This window comes from Erinaceus europaeus, chromosome 12, assembly GCF_950295315.1.
Source record: "Erinaceus europaeus chromosome 12, mEriEur2.1, whole genome shotgun sequence".
Lineage (NCBI taxonomy): Eukaryota > Metazoa > Chordata > Mammalia > Eulipotyphla > Erinaceidae > Erinaceus > Erinaceus europaeus.
Genome location: NC_080173.1, coordinates 75,856,148 through 75,876,618, shown reverse-complemented (window position 1 = coordinate 75,876,618; position 20,471 = coordinate 75,856,148). Strand labels below are relative to the sequence as shown.

Below are 20,471 nucleotides of genomic sequence, written 5' to 3'. Positions count from 1 at the left end.
GAAAGACCAGCTTAAGTCTTACCAAACTTTCTGACAAGTTTCTCCTTGCAACCTAGCATGGATAAGTTCTCTCCCTACCTTTTGACAAATCTCTTTACCTTTATGTCTCCAGTCACCTAACTCAAGTTGGACGTGCTAAGATCGACCCAGTCTGGAAAAGAGAAATTTCCCATGAGTGGTCATCCCACTTCCGGTTTTCTTGTCCATCTCCAAAACTCTCTCCCTTTACACTGTCTGAACTGGAAGACGCTTTGAGGAGGGTTAAACCAGGAACAGCTGCTGGCTATGATAACATCAGCCCAGAACTCATTCTTAACCTGGGCCCCGCGGCAAAGAAGTGGCTCGCTTCATTCCTGTCCCACATCTTGGAATCTGAGTCTATGCCCAAAGTTTGGCATCGTGCGAAGATTATAGCGGTTTTGAAACCAAAGAAAGACCCAACACTGGCCGCCAGCTATAGACCAATTTCTCTCCTCTCCGTGTGTTACAAACTCCTTGAGAGGCTGCTTCTGTCACGTATTTCTCATCTTACAGAGAAATTCCTATCACCTGCCCAGGCTGGTTTCCGCCCAGGAAGATCTACCTGCGAACAAGCCCTGGCCCTCTCAACTTACATTGAAAATGGATTCCAGAAGAATTTAAAGACGGGTGCTGTCTTTGTTGATCTCACAGCAGCCTATGACACGGTCTGGCACCGTGGTCTCCTAGTCAAGATCTCAAGATGCCTGCCTCCATGGGTGGCCAACACTATATTGTTTCTTCTCCAAAACAGAAGATTCCGGGTACATCTGGGTGACAAGTCTAGCAGATGGAGACTTGTCTCAAGTGGCCTTCCCCAGGGCTCTGTTCTGGCTCCTACGCTATTTAATATTTACATCAATGACCTCCCAGAAACTTCTTCAAAGAAGTTCATCTACGCCAATGACATCTGCTGTGCAACTCAGGCATCCAAGTTTGACATCCTCAAGGAAACACTCACGAAAGACATGTCTCTGATATCTGATTACTGTAAAAAATGGCGACTAATTCCTAGCACTGCTAAAACGGTATCATCTGTTTTCCATCTACACCATGCCTCGGCCTCGCGTGAGCTTCATGTGCAGCTTGGCGATACGAGAATCCGGCATGAAGCCCAGCCAGTCTATCTTGGCGTTACTCTCGATCGCACTCTGATCGCACTCTGTCATTTCACAAACATCTCATAAAAACTGTAGCAAAGGTGGGCGCGAGGAATAACATCATTGCAAGACTGGCCAGCTCCTCATGGGGCGCGAGCGCTTCCACACTACGATCATCATCTCTGGCATTATGCTATTCCACTGCAGAATACTGTGCCCCAGTCTGGTTCCGTAGCCCCCATGTCCACTTGGTCGATTGCAAATTATATTCCTCCATGAGGATAATTTCTGGAACCATCCGTTCCACCCCGGTTCCATGGCTGCCAGTTCTTAGCAACATCGCCCCGCCAGATATTCGTCGGGATGCGGCATCATCTAAGTTCATTTCCCACGTCTACGCTTGACCGGACCTGCCAATATACGCGGATATCTTTGCCCACCCTGTCTGTCCAACGCTTGACATCTCGTCACCCAATCTGGTCCCCTATGCCTACACTGAACTTCTCTGTTCCAGTCTCTTGGAAACAGAGCTGGCAGTCAGCTGAGGTAAAGAACAAACACCTCATCACAGACCCCTGCAAGCGTCAACCCAGCCTTGACCTAGCACGTTATGATTGGGCCCTCCTCAATCGCTATCGAACAGGCCATGGCCGGTGCACCGCTATGTTGCATCGCTGGGGAGCCAGAGACGACCCGAACTGCCCCTGCGGCTAGACAGACTATGACCCACATAGTCAACGACTGCCACCTCTCCAGATTCAAAGGAGGTCTCGAAACTTTACATCAGGCTCAACCTGATGCTGTTGACTGGCTACGGAAGAAGGGCAAACGCTAGAAGAAGAAGAACCTTTATGTCTTTATGTTCTACGTTCTTCTTGTCCTCTCCAAAGAGGTATAAGGTCTTATTAGCTCTAGGCTGGGGAGAGTTAAGTTCTCAGTTTCTTCCAGTTCCCTTTAAGCCTAGTTTAGTCTCCTTTCTACATTTGTTATTCCAGGATCCCTCAGAATCCTTTTATGGCTTTTAGTAGTCACTTCCGAGTTAATGATTCTTGTTATTAAAATTCCTGTTTATATTTCTTTCTCTTGAAATTCCACTGATATAAGAAATTAGGAGGAAAAAGATGGAGATGGAGAAGACAAAGAAACAAATGGACAAATCACCAGAGTAACTGTGAAAAATACTTTTTTCGGGAGTCGGGCGGTAGTGCAGCAGGTTAAGCGCACATGGTACAATGCACAAGGACTGGCTAAGGATCCAGGTTCGAGCCCCTGGCTCCCCACCTGCAAGGGAGTCGCTTCACAGGCAGTGAAGCAGGTCTGCAGGTGTCTCTCTTTCTCTCCCCGTCTTCCCCTCCTCTCTCTATTTCTCTCTGTCCTATCCAACAACTACATCAACAACAACAATAACTACAACAATAAACAACAAGGGCAACAAAAGGGAAAAAAAAATATTAAAAAAAAAAAAGAAAAAGTCTTCTGGCATCTTTAAGTATGTGCAATTTACTGCTTTGGGATGATCTTTTCATATATTTATTCATCCATTCTTTGTTTTTTTTTTTTCTTTTTTTCTTTTCTACCAGAGCAAGCACTGCTCAGCTGACTTATGGTGGTGTAGGGGGAGTGAACCTGGACCTGCTTCACTGTCTGTGAAGCGACTCCCCTGCAGATGGGAAGCCAGGGGCTTGAACTGGGATCCTCATGCCCTGAGCTTTGCACCACATGTGCTTAACCTGCTGCGCTTACCGCCTGACTTCCCTGTTGGAACTTTTATCTAGCTTAAATAATCAGAAATATGTTGGCTGTCATCCATTTATGAATAATAAATTACAATGGCATCAAAACCAGGAAGCAACCCAGGTGTCCAACAACAGATGAGTGGCTGAGCAAGTTGTGGTCTATAGACATATGGAATACTACTCAGCTATAAAAAATGGTGATTTAACCTTTTTCATTCCATCTTGGATGGAACTTTGAAGGAATCATGTTAAGTAAGATAAGACAGAAACAGAAGAATGAATATGGGATGATTTCACTCATTGGCAGAAGCTGAAAATCAAAATCAGAAGGGAAAACACTGAGCAGAACTTGGACTGGAGTTGGGTACTGCACCAAAGTAAAAGACTCTGGGGTGGGTGGTGGGGTTCAGGTCCTGGAACATGAAGGCAGAGTAGGACCTAGTGGGGGTTGTATTGTTATGTGGAAAACAGGGAAATGTTATGTATGTACAAACTTGTATTTACTGTCGACTGTAAACCATTAATCCCCCAATTAAAAAAAAAATTACAATGGCATTTTTTTTTTTAAACTCTAGCGAGCAAGAATTACAAACATATAGTTACCTAATAAAGCTCTTAAAAGCAGCAGATTGAGGGTTGATGCAGAGAGGCACTCTGTTTCCTTTCTGCTGTTCCAGAATGAACTGGTGAATAATTTCTGTGGACAAAACAAATATCATACAATTTATGCCCACGTAGGTGTGGGAACAGTGGATTCTTAACTACCTCCAGCCAGCAACTGAGCATTTTCTACTGGTTTAGTTAAACCAAACTCATATACAGTATATTAGGTAGAATCTAACAGCACTTTTCTGAGACCAGAATGACAGTTTCTGCTAAACACAAGCAAAACTACCAGAGGTAGTTATCAATCCCATTACTGGGAGGAGAAATAGTTTATAAATTTGAGTGACTCCATAGAGCTAACATTATGAACAAACTTTGAAATTGCTGGTAATTACTGTCTTTTAGAAAAGCAGCTAAAACCTCAGTTGGTATTTAGATAGGTAATTAATTTTGGGCTAGTTACTTTGTGAGTAGCTCTCTTGCTTTTAACATTCTAGAGCAGAATCACTCATAATTTTCAGTATCATTAACCCTCACCTTCACCAATAGAAAAATTTCCAAGCAGATTATCAGAGATCCCTTCACTTGTCAATCAAATACTGAATAATTCACCAAATATATATATATTTAACTTTGCATGTCATGTAAAAAAAAATGAAGTTCAATATGTTTCAGTCAATGAAATCATAGTGAATGAATACTGATTAAATATATTTTGAGTCATACATTTAATAGGCCAGTTTGGCAAATAGAAACAACATACTTATACCTTTACATGACTTTCCCATGGATGTACTGGTTTGTTAGAAAAATCATGACACATTTTTGCATAGAAAATATATGTCACCGGGTAGAGGGCAGATAGCATAATGGTTATGCAAACAGACTCTCATGCCCAAGGCTCCAAAGTCCCAGGTTCAATCAATGGTTATGCAAAAGACTTCCACGCCTGAGGCTCTGATGTTTCAGGTTCAATCCCAGCACCACTATAACCAGAGCTGAGTAATGCTCTGGTCTCTTCCTCTGTATTTTTCTCTCTCATGATAAGTAAATAAATAGAATAAAAAATAACTTTAAAGATGATTTAAAATTTTATCATGACTTTTCCTACAACCCAGTAATATTAAATTAAATATTAAGTTAGTGTTTTTATAACACACACAGCTCTCCTGGCATATATGCCCTGAGTGGAGAGCTATAGGCAAGGTTAAAAAATAAAACTATGGAGGAGTTTTTGAACACTGTCCAGATCTCAGCTTTCCATGAGTATATAATGGAAAATGTTACTGGTCATCCTGTCTGACCAACGACAAAGATACCTACCTTTAACCTGTCGAACAGAGCTGAGGTTCTTCTCAAAAGTGTCATCAAATTTGGGATTGGTGATGGGCTCAAAATCACTGGTATAAACTCTTCCAGTAGAAGTGGAAAAGCAACATTTACACATACACGTATGATACCGTAGTCGCCCTTCATCTAGGTAGGGGTGGGCTAAGGCATCCTTAGCGGATATTCTTTTGGACTGAAATTAAATTTAGAGACCAGCACATCAATACTACAGATAAACATGACTGCCCACACAGGATTCTTCAGAAGACAAAGTAACTGTTGACACAGCTTCTACTCATAGTATACCATAAATTTGGAAGTGGGTAATATAGAAGTAAAGGGAAGAGTTGAATCAGGACTCAAACTACTGGTGGAAGCCCCCATAAAGCACTTAGAAGTGACTTTCTGCTAAGATTGTGAAAAGTTTCTACCTTGAAATAGGTGTATGCAGAGTCAAAAAACAAACAAAACCCAACCAAATATCATGACATTTAAATATGTAGTATGTTGGAGGGGATAAGTTTCCTTTTAAATAACAGATATATTAGTGTTTAAAAGAGATGTGATTATGGTGGCAATTTTACAAAGTTGCTTGAAAGTTTTATTCTCTTAGAATAGCAAATCAAGATAGGGCAAAAACCAGCTGGAATGAGGCAGCTAATAATGGTCTGAAGGTCATGTTTTGATATCTATCTCCACCTGAAAATCAGCTGCCTGTGGTATTCTGGCACTGTAGATGAAAACAACAAAAACTAGCTTTAGGCTCACTGGGTTCACATAAACTATATATACACACACACATAATTTATTATTATTGTTTTTTTTTGTGGTACAGGAGAATGAACTCAGGCTAATATTGCTGAGTTGTGTCCAATTTGCCAGATTTTCTACTCCTAATTATTTTTTGGAAAGGGGGGCTCCCTTGATGTTATCCATGGCCTCCTCATGCATTACCAGGGCTCAAACCAGGGCCACATGCATTGGAAGGCATGTGCTCTACAAGGTGAGCTATTTTTTTTGAATGTCTATCTATTCCCTTTTCTTGCCCTTGTTCTATTGTTGCAGTTATTATTGTTGCTATTGATGTCGTTGCCGGATAGGACAGAGAGAAATGAAGAGAGGAGGGGAAGACAGAGAAGGGGAGAGAAAGATAGACACCTGCAGACCTGCTTCACCGCCTGTGAAGTGACTCCCCTGGAGGTGGGGAGCCAGGGGCTCGAACTGGGATCCTTATGCCGGTCCCCAAGCTGAGCTATTTTTTAAAAAAAGAATTCATTTATTTATTCATGAGAAAGATAGGAGAGAGAGAACCAGACATCACTCTGGTACATGTGCTGCTGGGGACTGAACTCAGGACCTCATGCTTTATCCATTGTACCACCTCCCGGACCACCAAGGTGAGCTATTTATCAGCCCTCAACCACAAACTGTGAATTCTGTTTACCCACTGAAAGAAGGGAAAAATTGCCACTCCTTTCAGCATACCCTCCTGCGCTGAAAGCAAGTTCTCAAGGAATTAATGAACGGGTGGGGTGGGCGTAGAGCACCCTACAGAGCACACATACTACTGTGTGTAAGGACTGTGTGTAAGCCTCTGCTCCCCATCTGCAGCAGGGAGGTTTCATGAGTGAGAAAGGAGAGCTGTACGTGTCTCTTTTTCTACCTCACCCTCTCAATTTCTCTGTTAGAAAAAAAAAAAAATCCACCAGGAGCAATGGATTCATCACATAGGCACTGAGTACCAGTTATACTTCTGGTGGCAATAAAAAATAGACAAGTGAGAGAAAGAAAGGGAGAAAGAAAGAATGGGGGGGGGGAGGTAGACAGCATAATGGTTATGCAAAAAGATTTTCATGCCTGAGGCTCTGAGGTCCTGTGTTCAATCTTCCACACACCACCATAAGCCAGAGCTAAGCGGTGCTCTGGTGAAAAAAAAAGAACAAAAGACAGACAGAAAGAAAAGAATGGATTTACTAGAAAATAGAACAAAACTGATCCTATGTCCTGTTTACAATATAGTCAAGAACTTCATATAATGCAGTAATGATAATGACTAATTCTGGTCCCCCAAATAATGAAATAATAAAAGTTTCCCCAAAACATGGATATCCTAAAAACACTTTTACCTCTGACTTTCTGCTATGCTGATGCTAAAAAGGGTGTCATGACCTTTCAGAACACGATAACCAAAAAGCCAAGTTGCCTTTTACCCACCATGAACAGACAAAAGTAATCCTGGGGGAGTCGGGCGGTAGCGCAGCGGGTTAAGCACAGGTGGCGCTAAGCACAAGGACCAGCGGAGGGATCCCGGTTCGAGCCCCCGGCTCCCCACCTGCAGGGGAGTCACTTCATAGGCGGTGAAGCAGGTCTGCAGGTGTCTGTCTTTCTCTCCCCCTCTCTGTCTTCCCCTCCTCTCTCCATTTCTCTCTGTCCTATCCAACAATGACATCAATAATAACTACAACAATAAAACAAGGGCAACAAAAGGAATAAGTAAATGAATAAATAAATGAATAAATAACACATTGTACTTCCCCCAACCTTGAGCCTCTCCCTCTGAGTCCTCAGTTTCCCTTTTCTTCATTCATATCAGGATCAGAACTTTTTTTTTTGAACTGTAAGTCCAGTTCTTGGCCAAGTCTATTTCTGTTTCTGACTCATCATGGTTGATTATGTGCTGGTAGCAGTAATGACTAAATCTGGGTTTTAATTTTATAATGTAATCATTAAGCCATTTCTGTCAGGTAGCAGACGTCAGAAACTGGGTCCTCTTTAACTGACACCAACAGCTGAAATCTGGCTTCTTTGTAAACTTTTTTATTTGTCTGAAGATTCTGGTATTTCTTGAAATTTAAGACTATAGTGTTGAAAAGATTTTGGTGTTTTCCCAACTATTGATAGTACGCTCTGTGTTTGTGTGTTCCATGTGCACTGATCTAGGGTCCTCTAAAGAATCTTTGTTCAGTGGTCTGGGAGGTGGCACAGTGGATAAGGCACTGGACTCTCAAGCATGAGGTCCTTAGTTCAATTCCTGGAAGCACACGTACCAGAGTGATGTCTGGTTCTTTCTCTCTTTTCCTATCCCTCTCATTGATAAATAAATAAAATATTAAAAAAAACTTTGTTCAAAGAGACTTTTGAATAAAAAGTGAATCAAATTCCGAGCAGGCAGTGATCATTTTTAAAAAATTAAATTTTCAACAAAATATATTAGTGATTTAATAATAATTTACAAGATCCTGAGATTACAAAGGTGTAGTTACATACCACACCCACCACCAAAGTTCTGTGCCTTTTCCTGCCACCTCACTCCCATAGCTCTCCTCTCTTTTCCCCCAAGGATAACCACTACAGTTTTCACAAAGTCTTATAATAGTTCGGCTAATTTCTTTTTAACAAATTCATGTATTTCAGTTCTTTATATTGTAAATATAAGTGAAACTAATAGTTACCTTTCAGGGAAATGTACGTTATTTGGTAATAGATATAAACTATAGCAAAAAAAAAAAAAAGAGTCATTTGAACACATACAACAAATTAAATAATCTCAAGGTATTATATATAATCAGAATGATGAGAAAAACAAAAGTAATGTAGGAAAGATTTAAGAGTACTAGAGAGAAAAATGACATCTTTACAAAAGACAGGACTGTATGCATATGAAAATGTTATACATAAAAGTATTATACAGATATTTTTTATATCTAAGAGAGTCTTTTTACAAACTGTTGTTTCACCATTTTTTGCTTGAAAAACATCCATTTATTCCTTCCCTTTCATACTTTAAACTTGTCTCATATTACTATGGCTTATGTTTCTAGGTCTGCTTTACTGTCATCGCCTTGTTGAAAGTTAAATGTTTCTTATTTCTTTCTCTGTGGCATTCTTTTCAGTAATTTTTGCAAGGCAAGACTGGTAATGGAAATCTCCTTTGGGTTTTGTATGTCTGGTACTGTTTTGATTGCTCCTTCACATTTGAATGACAGTCTTGCAGTTTGAAGTATGTGTGGCTGGGGCCGGGAGGTGGCACACCTGGTTAAGTGCACGTAGCAATATGCACCAAGACCAATGCAAGGACTTGGTTTCGAGCTCCAGCTCCCCACCTGCAGCAGGGACACTTTACTAGCGGTGAAGCAGGTCTGCAGGTAATTGACTTATTTTTTAATTTAACCAGAGCACTGCTCATCTCTGGCTTATGGTAGTGTGCAGGGATTGAACCTGAGACTTTGGAGCCTCAGGCATGAGAGTCTCTTTGCATAACTATTATGCTACCTACCCTCTGCTCAACTTTCATTTCTTTAAACAAACTATTATTGCTTTAAAACTTCTAAAACAAGGTTACAGAAAGGTGATTGTCATTTTCTAAGGAGTATGAATACTGGAAACAAAAATTGTCTTGTTATAACTCAATATTTTGTTTAGCTGATGAACAACTGAATTGATACTTGTTTCTCCCCACAGATAAGGCACTGGGTTTGTGCCCTGATAGCACATGGGGTACCGTAACTCCAGGTAAGCTCCACAAGTGGTGGAGTGGGCTGTGGTGTCTTTCTCTCTCTCCCTGCTCCTCTTTTCTCTACTTAGGTAAGAGAGAATGAGAAAAAAATATAACAAAGAATGAAAAAGTTGGCCCGGGAGTGTTGGGTTTGCATTAGTTATTGGCAGTACACGAAAAAAAATAAATCAAACAAAGAAAACTCCTAATGCAACAGGCTTTATGAAAAAATATTAATACATTAGAGACAAAAAGAAAAAGTGGCCTAGGAACTTGCACTCTGGATCAAGTACTGAACTTTGAAGCACAGGTCCCAGCATCACATATGCAAGTCATGCTCTGGTTCTCTCTCACTAATAAATAAGTAAATGTAAAACACACAGTAAGAGTGGGCCGGGTAGTGGTGCACCAGGGAAAGTGTACACGTTAGTATATACAAGGACTTAGGTTCAAGCTCCTGGTCTCCACTTGTAGGAGGGAAGCCGCACAAGTAGTGGAGCAGTGCTCCAGGCGTCTCTTTAAGCCCCCAACCCCCATTCTAGTTGCTATCAGAAAGAAGATAAAAAGAAAGAAAAAAGTCACTGGGAACAGTGGAGTTGCTGTGCAGGCACTGAGCCTCCCTGCTATAATGTTGGTAGGCAAAAAAGAGAAGGAAAGAAAAGAAAACAAAAAGATAAAATACTGTTTTTCTTAGGCTGGCTCTTCAGATTATTTTTCTTGCTGAAGTTTGAAGATGTATATGCCAGATAACAGGTATGTATTTCTCCAGGGAATGGAGCAAATAAATTAGTCTAACTCTTTATTATTTTTATGATTTGAAATATTGCTTAGTTTGGCCCAGGAGGTGGTGTAGTGGCTACAGCATTGGACTTTAAGGGAGAGCTTCCCAAGCAGTGGGGCAGTGCTGCAGGTATCTGCCTCCTTCTCTTTCCCCCACCTTGATCTCTCTCTGTCTCTATCCAACAAATAAATAAATTAAAAAAAATTTAAGTGAGGAGTAAACATTCATTTAAAAATTTGCTTAGCAAGAGCCAGAAAGATACCTCACCTGGGAAGGTGCCTGGTCTGCTCTGCATATGACCCTGGTTCAAACCCAGCCCTCAACACACTGTAAAAGCTTTGGTGCTGTGACCCTGTCCTCTCTCTATTTGAAAAACTCAGCCTGGAGTGGTGAAGCCTCAAGAATGGCAGAAAAACAGAAAGCATTACTTAGCAGACGGGGAAGTGGCAAGTCTTTGGTTTGATCCCCAGTACCACATATATTAGAGTGATACCCTGGCCTCTTTCAATAAATAAATTGTTTAAAAACTATATTGGTCAATAATAATTTTTAAAAAATAATTTTAAGAGTATATTTTCCTCTTTTTTTATGCTTTTTTAAATTATTTACTTATTGTTGTATTGTAGTTATTGTTATTACCGATGTCGTCATTGTTGGATAGGACAGAGAGAAATGGAGAGAGGAAGGGGAAGACAGAGAGGGGGAGAGAAAGACAGACACCTGCAGACCTGCTTCACCACTTGTGAAGCGCTCCCCACTGGGGGCTCGAACTCAGATTCTTGCACTTGCACCATGTGCGCTTAACCCGCTGCGCTACTGCCCGTCTCCCTCTTTTTTTAAAAAAAAATTTTTTTGCTCTCTGCGCCATGGGCGCTTAACCTGCTGCGCTACTGTCCGACTCCCGGTCAATAATCTTTAAACTCGGACTAACAGGGACCTGGAGGTTACATGGGATCCTGTGTTAAATATGAATTTATATGGGCACTGGGTCAGATGGATGGGGCGAACAATTAATTGTATTTATCTATTTTCTTTGGATTTGGTAGCTACATTCTGCCCTAATCCAGCTTTCTAGTCCTATTCCAACTCTTGACATCATTTTCCCAGACAATATTTTTAGGCCACCTGCATGCTAGCTGTTAACTTCAAACAAAATTTACTAAAGACATGGGTGGTAGCGCAGTGGGTTAAGCGCACATGGAGCAAAGCACAAGGACCGGCATGAGGATCCCGGTTCAAGCCCCCCGGCTCCCCACCTGCAGGGGAGTTGTTTCACAGGCGGTGAAGCAGGTCTGCAGGTGTCTGTCTTTCTCTCCCTCTCTCTGTCTTCCCATCGCTCTCCATTTCTCTCTATCCTATCCAAAAAAAAGAATCCACTCTACTTCTTAACATTCAACTTTTATCTCCTTAGAGATACCTAGTCTGTTATTACGACCATTCTGGAAGTTTCATATACTTAGGTTTGACAATGTCACCATTAAGGAATAATTACTATTTTTCATGAGTAGAAATGATGCTTAAAAGATCTAAGTTGACTGATAAAATAGCTCACCTGAATAGTGTGCTCCTACACCTTGTGTAAGAACGAGGTTTAAGCCCTGCCCTCATTGTTTTGAAGAAAGTTTCAGTGTTGTGGTTTCTTTCCCTTTCTCTGCTTCTAACAACAACAACAACAACAAAAAATCAAGTCTGCTGGGGGCCAGGTGGTGGTACGCTTGGTAGTGTCACTATGTGCAAGGATCCAGGTTTAAGCCCCCTGTCCCCAACCTACAAGGGGAATGCTTCATGAGCAGCAAAGCTATTTTGCAGGTCTCTCTCTCTCCCTCTCCTTCCTCCAAGTTTCTGTCTCTTTAATCTCTGAGAAAGAGAATACTTTAGCAAGAAGTATGGGAGGTAAAATCGGAACAAGTGAATTACATGGCTCTTCCCTCCTAATCTAAATAGAATAGATAGAGAGAATGACGTATTTCTGACCATAAATTAAGTATTAACCCATATATATTTTTAAAACCTTCTATGGCAGATAGAAATTACCACTAAAGTCTAAAGTTGCATGGCTCTACTTCTCTAATCACACAAAAGGTCTTTATGCATCAATCAGCATTTCCCATTAGCTATGCAGACAACCTTGCCAAATAAAACAAAATATCAGACTAACAACTCTAAATCACTAGTTCATACAGTAAATTATGTGGCTGTAACTGTTCTTAATGGCAGGAACTTGACCACAAACAGATACCATAGAAACAAGAACTACCACTATATTTAACTTCCCTATTACCTAAAAACCTTACACACCAAAGTAAACAAACAAGTAGAAAACAAAAAATCCTGAGCTGTAACAAGAATAACCTAGTTACTTTAGTGGTTTTGGTTTCCCCAAATAATAAAACTATTTTTCACAGCAGCCTGGGAGTTGGCGAAATAATGGGCCCTAGAGCATGAGGTTCCAAGTTTAATCTCTGGAACTGCATATGCTAAAGTGATACCCAGGTTCTCTTTTTCTTCTCTCTCATTAATAAACAATACAATGAATCTAGGGGAAAAAAAAGAGGAAAGAAAAGAAAAGAAAAAAGAAACATGGCTAGTGCAAAACTATTTCTCACAAATATTTATTTTTAATTTTTTTAAAATTTATTTATTTTCCCTTTTGTTGACCTTTTTATTGTTGTTGTAGTTACTATTGTTGTTACTGATGTCATTGTTGTTAGATAGGACAGAGAGAAATTGAGAGAGGAGGGGAAGACAGAGAGGGGAGAGAAAGACACCTGCAGACCTGCTTCAACGCCTGAGAAGTGATTCCCCTGCAGGTGGGGAGCTGGATCCTTATGCCGGTCCTTGTGTTTCGCACCATGTGCGTTTAACCCGCTGTGCTATAGCCTGACTCCCTTTCTCACAAATATTTATTCCTCACTTCTGTTATGCTGATGCCTAAACACAGTATTGGCCTTTGTAGGTTGGATAATCATGTGAAAAAGTTGCTGTTTCCTCATCATTAACAGGTCAGTGTAAATAATTGGGAATTTCATGCCTCTCAAATACCAGTGTTTTATAAAATTAAATATGCTAAAGAACTAGATAGACAATCTTCTAAAAAAATGATAAACGTGGCCTATAAACATGAAGAAATGCTCCACTTCACTTCATCAGAGAAATACAACCCTGAGATTCTACCTTGCACCTTTGAGAATGGCTATGTCAATAAAACAGGAAATGACAGGTGTTGGCAAGGCTGTGGAGAAAAAGGGACTCTGTTATATTGCTGTGGGAATGCAAACTGGTGGCCCCTTTGAAGACTGTATATAGTCTGTAAACAAAAGTGAAATTACCTTGTGATCTAGCAATATCAGTCCTAGGCATTTATCCAAAGGACACGCAAGTACTAATTTGAAGGGACATATGGACCCCTATGTTCGTAGCTGCATTATTCGCAGTAGCCAAAGAGTGGAAGCAGCCTAAATGCCTGCTATACATGACTGGATAAAGAAGTTATGGGATATATACTCCATAGAATACTACTCTGCAGTCAAAAAACATGAGTTTGTATCCTCTGGAACAAAGTGGATGGGCTGGAAGGGATAGTTCATAGCAAAACAAGTAAAGAATTTTTCAAATAGCAATAATTATATTCTCCTAATTTAACTTGGTATCAAAAATTTTAACAAATATTAAAAGAAGGAGCCATGGTGGAGGGAAGAGGACATACAAATACCCCAAAAATTGAAGTAAGAGTGGTACAACTCCTTATGCTTACCTGAATTCTTAAATATTAACAGTCAAATTTCTGTGTAATGAGTGAGCATGATGCGCATTGAAACTGCGGAATGTAATTTATCTGATAAAGTAATTATCTGCATTGCCTATCTATTCAAAGTCAGGATGTTTTTCTTAGAACACATGTATTTTCTTTTTTTAATTAAAAAATATAAAATAAATACCACTTACTGGATCAAAGACCAACATCCTGCACAGGAGATGAACAGCTTCATGCGTAGCCTGGCTAGACAGGGTATAAAGTACAGGAAGAGATGGCTGTGGAAAAAAAAAATGTAAGTGAAACTTCATATATGTATGTATTAGATACAGCTAATTCATGACAATGTAAGTACCCAGTTAAATAGATATTTACACAAGAGACTAAACTCAAATAAAACGAGCATTCCATTCATGAAAGTCTTCATTAAAGTACTGTCACTGACTTCCAACAGCATGCTTTAGATTGCATGATTACCAGCTATAGGTCAGAGCACAAGAGAGTCTATAAAAAAAAAAGAAGAATGAATCCTGTAAATATGGATGTTTTGTTAAGTCTTATAATTTGCAAGAAGGTAAGACCAAATATGTGTAGTGGTGGGGAAATAAGATTTATAACCATGGCCATATGCAAAGTTAAACATGTAAACTGCAAAATAAGCATGTGTACTATATCTTAAGAGCAATATTACCACAGCTAACTAAAACATTAGTGCTAAAGGAGTTATAGGACACTCAAGAATTTACAGAATATAAGAAAGTATGCCACTGCTTTCACTGGTTCAACTTAAATTTTCTTTAGCATAGATTTCTCACTCTTGTTAACGTTAGGCATATTTGCATGGCCACAGGTAATACCTTGCACTAAGGCAATGAAATGGCTCTCAGGGCTTCAGAAGCCAAAGAGCTTTCACTGCTTCCAAGATCAGATGAGACTGGGCATGTTCAGGGTGGTATGGCCATAGACTGAGCTTTTATGCTTACAGAGTCATGGGACGTGAAAGTGAACAGAGTCACTGCTCTGTCTTACACAAGTAACACAAAAAGACCTCCTTATGTCTTATTTATTGACTCAGAATTCATTTTTCTATGGTAATTATTAAAACATCAAGTATTTTATATATCAGTCTCTTTCCAACAAAATCCAAAACAGGGAAATACAACTATAGTAGGACTTCAGAATTATAACAAATTAATTATTCACCAGATAGAAGTTTTCTTCAGAACCAAATAATAATAAGAGATAAATGAGATGAGGGTGCTGGTTGCCAATTAGTTAAATAAATCAACATGTCTGTGTCTCAAGATATTTAAGTGTAAAATTAAGAGGTTAAACTAAATGATGTCTTAAAGTTTGAGTTCTGAATTGTAGGAGAATTGATAGGATGATTACGATTAAAAAGTATGTATACAGGATATACATATAATTAACATAAATGTTATTTTGGTCATCACTGGGGCCTCACTACTCCAGGATGGCTTTTTCAGATAGAGATAAGAAGCAGAGGGAGAGGAGAGGGGAGCAGAGGAAAAGAGAGGAGAAGGGACCATAGCTCCAAAGGTTTCTTCAATGTAGTGAGGACAGGGCACAGACTTGATTTGTGCATATATACTCATTTATATCTTTCTAGAAAAGTAACTCTTGTGAAAATATGTAATTCTAGGGCCAGTGAAATAGCTCCCTTGGATAGTGTGCTGCTTTGTCATGTGGACAACCCAGGACCCAGGTTTGAGCCCAGCCCCTACCACACTGAAGGAAGCTTTGGTGTTATGGTCTCTTTCACTCTCTTTTTGCCTATCACTACCAAAAAAAAAAAAAAAGTAAGTAAGTCTAGTGGCCAGAGAGATCAGTGAAAGAGTATAGAACTTGCATTCCTGAGGCCCCAGGATAGCCTTCCAGCAGCACAGCATATGCTGGGGCTCCTGCTCTAGTTTCTCTCATAAAATAGTTACAAATACACAAATCAATCTAGCTTTCTTTATTTCTCCCTCTTTCCCTTTTCCCTCTTTCTCTCTCAAGATTACTTCTAATTCTAAGCTATAGCTTATGGTGGTGCTTGGGACTGAACCTGAGGCCTCTGGTGCCTCAGGCATGAAAGAAATTTTGATAGCTCCAACTCCCAATACATAAATCTTTGTAAAAATATGCAAGTCCACAGTAGTTCAGAGATTATTTGTATTACTCAAGGTAAGGAGGTGTGTGTGTGTGTGTGTGAGTGTGCATGTGGAGAAGATAATTTCTTCAATTTCATTAAGTAAAATATGTTGTATGCTTTACATTGGGTTCTAGTTCTCCCCCACCAAGAGAATTAGATCAGTCCAGTTAGTTTCGCGGGCCTACTTGGCCCCGCCCCGAAGGAACCCCGAGAGAGGGTTCCTGAGTTCCAGAGTGGAAGAGTTGCAGAGTTCCTGGGTTCCTGAGTTCGAGAGTAAGAGAGAGTGCTTGTGCCGCCGCAAAGAGACAGCAGAGTTCTGTTTGGTGATTAGTTTGTCTTAGTTGTTCCTGAATAAAGAAATACAGCTTCCCTGCCCAGCCGTTGTCTCTGCGTCTCTGTTACCCGCCCGTGAAGCTAGCCCGGCCAGCTGGAGCCTACGAATTTTAACAACAAAAATACATAGTTCTATTATCTTGGGAAGGTTCTGATTGTTGAACTGACTGAAAAGCTATCCTCTTCACTAACTTGTGTGGGCTCCAGTCAATTCTTTTTATTTTTTAAAATTTTTTAGTTTTTTTGTCTCCAGGGTTATTGCTGGGGCTTGCTGCCTGCACTATGAATCCACTGTTCCTGGAGGGCATTTTTTTCCTTTTGTTGCCCTTGTTGTTTATCGTTGTTGTGGTTATTATTGTTGTTGTTGCTGTTGTTGTTGTTGGATAGAACAGAGAGAAATCAAGAGAGGAGGGGAAAACAGAGAGGGGGAGAGAAAGGTAGACACCTGCTTCATCGCTTGTGAAGCGACCCCCCTGCAGGTGGGGAGCTGGGGGTTGTAACCGGGATCCTTATGCTGGTCCTTGCGCTTTGTGCCATGTGCACTTAACCTGCTGCACTACCACCCTTCCCCCCAGCCAATTCTTACCAACCAAAATGTCTCACTGTAGGTGGTTCTTTTCCACTTTATGTGTGGACAGATAGCTCATCCTTATTTTTGTAGTGAAGATGTTATAGCTTAAGGAGGGGAATACTGGAATGAGTACTAGATGCAGAGGGCTCAAATTCCAACTTGCCACCATAGACTTGGGTAAGTCATTTGAGTCTTGGCTTTCCCATCTAGGAGAATGTTCCAGTACAGGCTTGCCCACCCACTAACATGACTGACAGTCAACTAACATTCACCAAATGTCATGTCCTGGGCTAGGTGCTAGGGCAATAAATTAATAAGATCTCTTGTGGGCAAGGTAGATATAGCAACAAGAGTAGTCCAGATGCTATTGAATACAACAGCAAATTAGAAGGTAAAATTTTGAGATTCAAGGATAACTGGATACAAGAGGGGAGCTTGTGAAAATGAAATGAGGGAATATAATCCCACTTGAAATAAAAATAAATCTATTTTAGTTTCCTTTATAGATGCAAATCCTAGCAAATATATTAAAAATAAGGCTTATGGGAGTCAGGCGGTAGCGCAGCGGGTTAAGCGCAGGTGGCGCAGAGCGCAAGGACCGGCATAAGGATCCTGGTTCGTGCCCCCAGCTCCCCACCTGCAGGGGAGTCACTTCACAGGCAGCGAAGCAGGTCTGCAGGTGTCTATCTTTCTCTCCCCCTGTCTTCCCCATCTCTCTCTGTCCTATCCACAATGATGTCATCAATAATAACAACTACAACAATAAAACAAGGGCAACAAAAAAAGCTATCTAAAAAAGTAAGCATGGAATGATGAAACCCCAGCGACTACGAAGACAACAAAATACCTGTCCATTTTTTGTTTGTTCTGTATATTTATAAGTATTTAGTAATTAGGAGCCAGTGGGTGCCAGTGCTGAATCATAAGAACAAGAAGAATTATAGTGCTGCACTGTGTTTTACTGTCAACTGTGAACTATTAATCCCCCAATAAAGAAGAAGGAGGTGGAGGAGAAGAAGAAGAAGAAGGAGAAAAAGAGTGTTCTACTCATGACATAATTGTCAGTGAAGCTGAAGCAAGGATGAACTTGTGGACTTGGGTGAGAGCTACTAAGTGCCATGCCATGACTATAAACCAACAACACATTGTTGTTCTTTGCAGTAAAGTTGGTCATTCGTTAATGAGGGAGAGAACCAGAGGTGGAAATAAAAATCATCTTGTCTTTCTCAGCAGTGATTTAGCTGGTGGCAAGTAATATTGCTATTTCTACAATTACCATGAGGTAGTGATAAATTAGTTTAATATTCCTGATACTGGCCAATTAATAGATAATAATTTATAGTTCCTTCTGTACTTTACAGCCTTCCTATACAGTGTTCTTCTGTGTTAAGGCTATTATTTTATAATACAAGGAAAGACTGTAAACAACAGTGGGCTATTTAAAATAAAATCTTTCCATTGGAAAATGTGCTGCTTTGTCAGGTACAAGGCCAGGTATGAGCCCAGCTCTTACTGCCTGGAAGGAAGCTTCAGTGTTGTGGTGTTTTCCCCTTCTGTCTTTCTTTTTCTGTATGAAAAAGTTAGCCAGTAGTGGTGAAATCCTGGTAATGTCCTCCCTCACACCCCTGTAATATCAAATAAATAGCAGGATAGAAACCGCTATATCTCTACTTACTGATTCAGTCAAGTTTTATAAGATAGCACAATTTATCCCCAGTGCTATGTGCCTGTGCAAACAGAAACTCGACATTAGAATTACAGAGAGGGAATTGCAATTGGAAGGTAATGTTTGGTTGGTAATTTGAGAAACATCAAATTTGGTATGTCATTCAGTCAGTGAAATTTTCTAATGGTTGATCAGATCATTTAGATGAGCAATTTTAAAAAAACCAAAGCAGAGTTCATAAAAATTATTTACTTTTTCTATTCAAATCCTTCTCTTCTATTTCATTTTGTTCTATTTTCCTTATACATTCTTCACATCACTTAATTGTTTTTCTCCAAAGGTGATGAAGAAGTGTCTTTAAAAAAGTGCTTGTAAATCAACAAAGTGGAAATAAAAAATCATCTTGTCTGCTCTGGTTTGTGATGGTACTGGGGACTGAACCTGATATATTTGCTATCTTAGGTAGGAGAGTCTTTTTGTATCCACATTATGCTGTCTCCCTTGCCCTCATTCATTAACTTACAAAATATTTACTTTCTGCAACCTGGGAAGTAGCACAATGGATAAAGAATTGGGCTTGCCACACATAAGGTCCTGAGTTCAATCCCAGGCATCACATGTACCAAAATGATGCTCAGGTTCTCTCTCTCTCATAAGTACATATTTAAAAAATTATATATATATCCTTCAGCATTGGGTAGAGAATTAGGAATTTTTTAAATATTTATTCCCTTTTGTCATCCTTGTTTTATTGTTGTAGTTATTATTGTTGTTGTTATTGATGTCGTCGTTGTTGGATAGGACAGAGAGAAATGGAGAGAGGAGGGGAAGACAGAGAGGGGGAGAGAAGGACAGATATCTGCAGACCTGCTTCACCGCCTGTGAAGCGACTCCCCTGTAGGTGGGGAGCCAGGGAGGATTAGGAATTTCTACATTTTACTTTGACAAACATTAACAATGCCTTACAATCATGATATAAAGAGTTTTTACATCTTGGGAAGAGGTTCAGTGATAGAGGATAGGCTTTGCATGTGTAAAGTTCTAAATTTGAGTCTACCACTACGTATGTAGGAGTGATGCACTGATTCTACTTCTTGTTAAATAAATAAAGATATCTTTCATTGTTGAGCTCTGGCTTATGGTGGTACCTGGGATTGAACCTGGGGCCTGGAACACAGGTACAAACAACTTTTGCAAAAACCTCTGCTATTTCCTTGACCCTAAATAAATCTTAAAAAAAAAAAAAAGTTCTTAACTGATTATCTGATTATTCTGTTAGAAGGGAAATTCTAACCAAACAGACGGCTGTCACAAGGCCCTTGCTTTTACCTGTTTCTGAGGACCCCTGAGTATGTGCGCCTTAGCGCCTTCACAAGCCGTCCTCATCGCTTCCAGAGACGGCGTGCCCAAGAGATCTGTGATCAAGTCCAACTACAAGGAAAGAGGAAAGAAAGATGCATAATAAGGTCATGGAAACAACTGTTAAATACTCTCACAGTCTTAGATAAGAGGACCCAGTTTGGTGGTGGTGGTGGTGGCAATAAAACCCTTAAGTTCCAGATTACTTGACAGAACTCTATTTTCACATTGTAGACTATTAAAACATTAGGGGGAAAAAATCTTTATTAGGAATCCATATGGTAGAAGTATGAAAACATATTTTGGTCAGTATGCTATTCTAAAGCTATAATAATCTAAGGTCTATTATTTATCTGCTCTGTGTCTACATACCATAACATCTATGATCCTTTCTCTTTTGCTGAAATCTACTATTCTTTTGAAACAGTTAAGAAGTATATTTATTGGCCTAGGAGGTGGTACAATAAGTTAGTTGTTGGGACTCTCAAGTCAACATGGGTCATTCTCAAGAACAGACATGCATGTTAGGCCACAAAGACAGCATCAGGAGATTCAAGAGCATTGCAAT

At 40.0% G+C, this 20,471-nt stretch overlaps 1 protein-coding gene across 1 annotated transcript in view; it reads right to left on the bottom strand.

The window, feature by feature from the left end:
- NLK (nemo like kinase) overlaps positions 1 to 20,471 on the bottom strand; it is a 152,317-nt gene that overhangs the window by 6,382 nt on the left and 125,464 nt on the right. Inside the window, exons 7-10 of the mRNA XM_007530723.3 lie at positions 19,874 to 19,975; positions 14,011 to 14,097; positions 4,784 to 4,982; positions 3,458 to 3,551 (exon numbers count right to left, since the gene is read on the bottom strand). Of these exons, the coding sequence (XP_007530785.1) occupies positions 3,458 to 3,551; positions 4,784 to 4,982; positions 14,011 to 14,097; positions 19,874 to 19,975 (482 nt within the window). The remainder of the gene's footprint in view (positions 1 to 3,457; positions 3,552 to 4,783; positions 4,983 to 14,010; positions 14,098 to 19,873; positions 19,976 to 20,471) is intronic.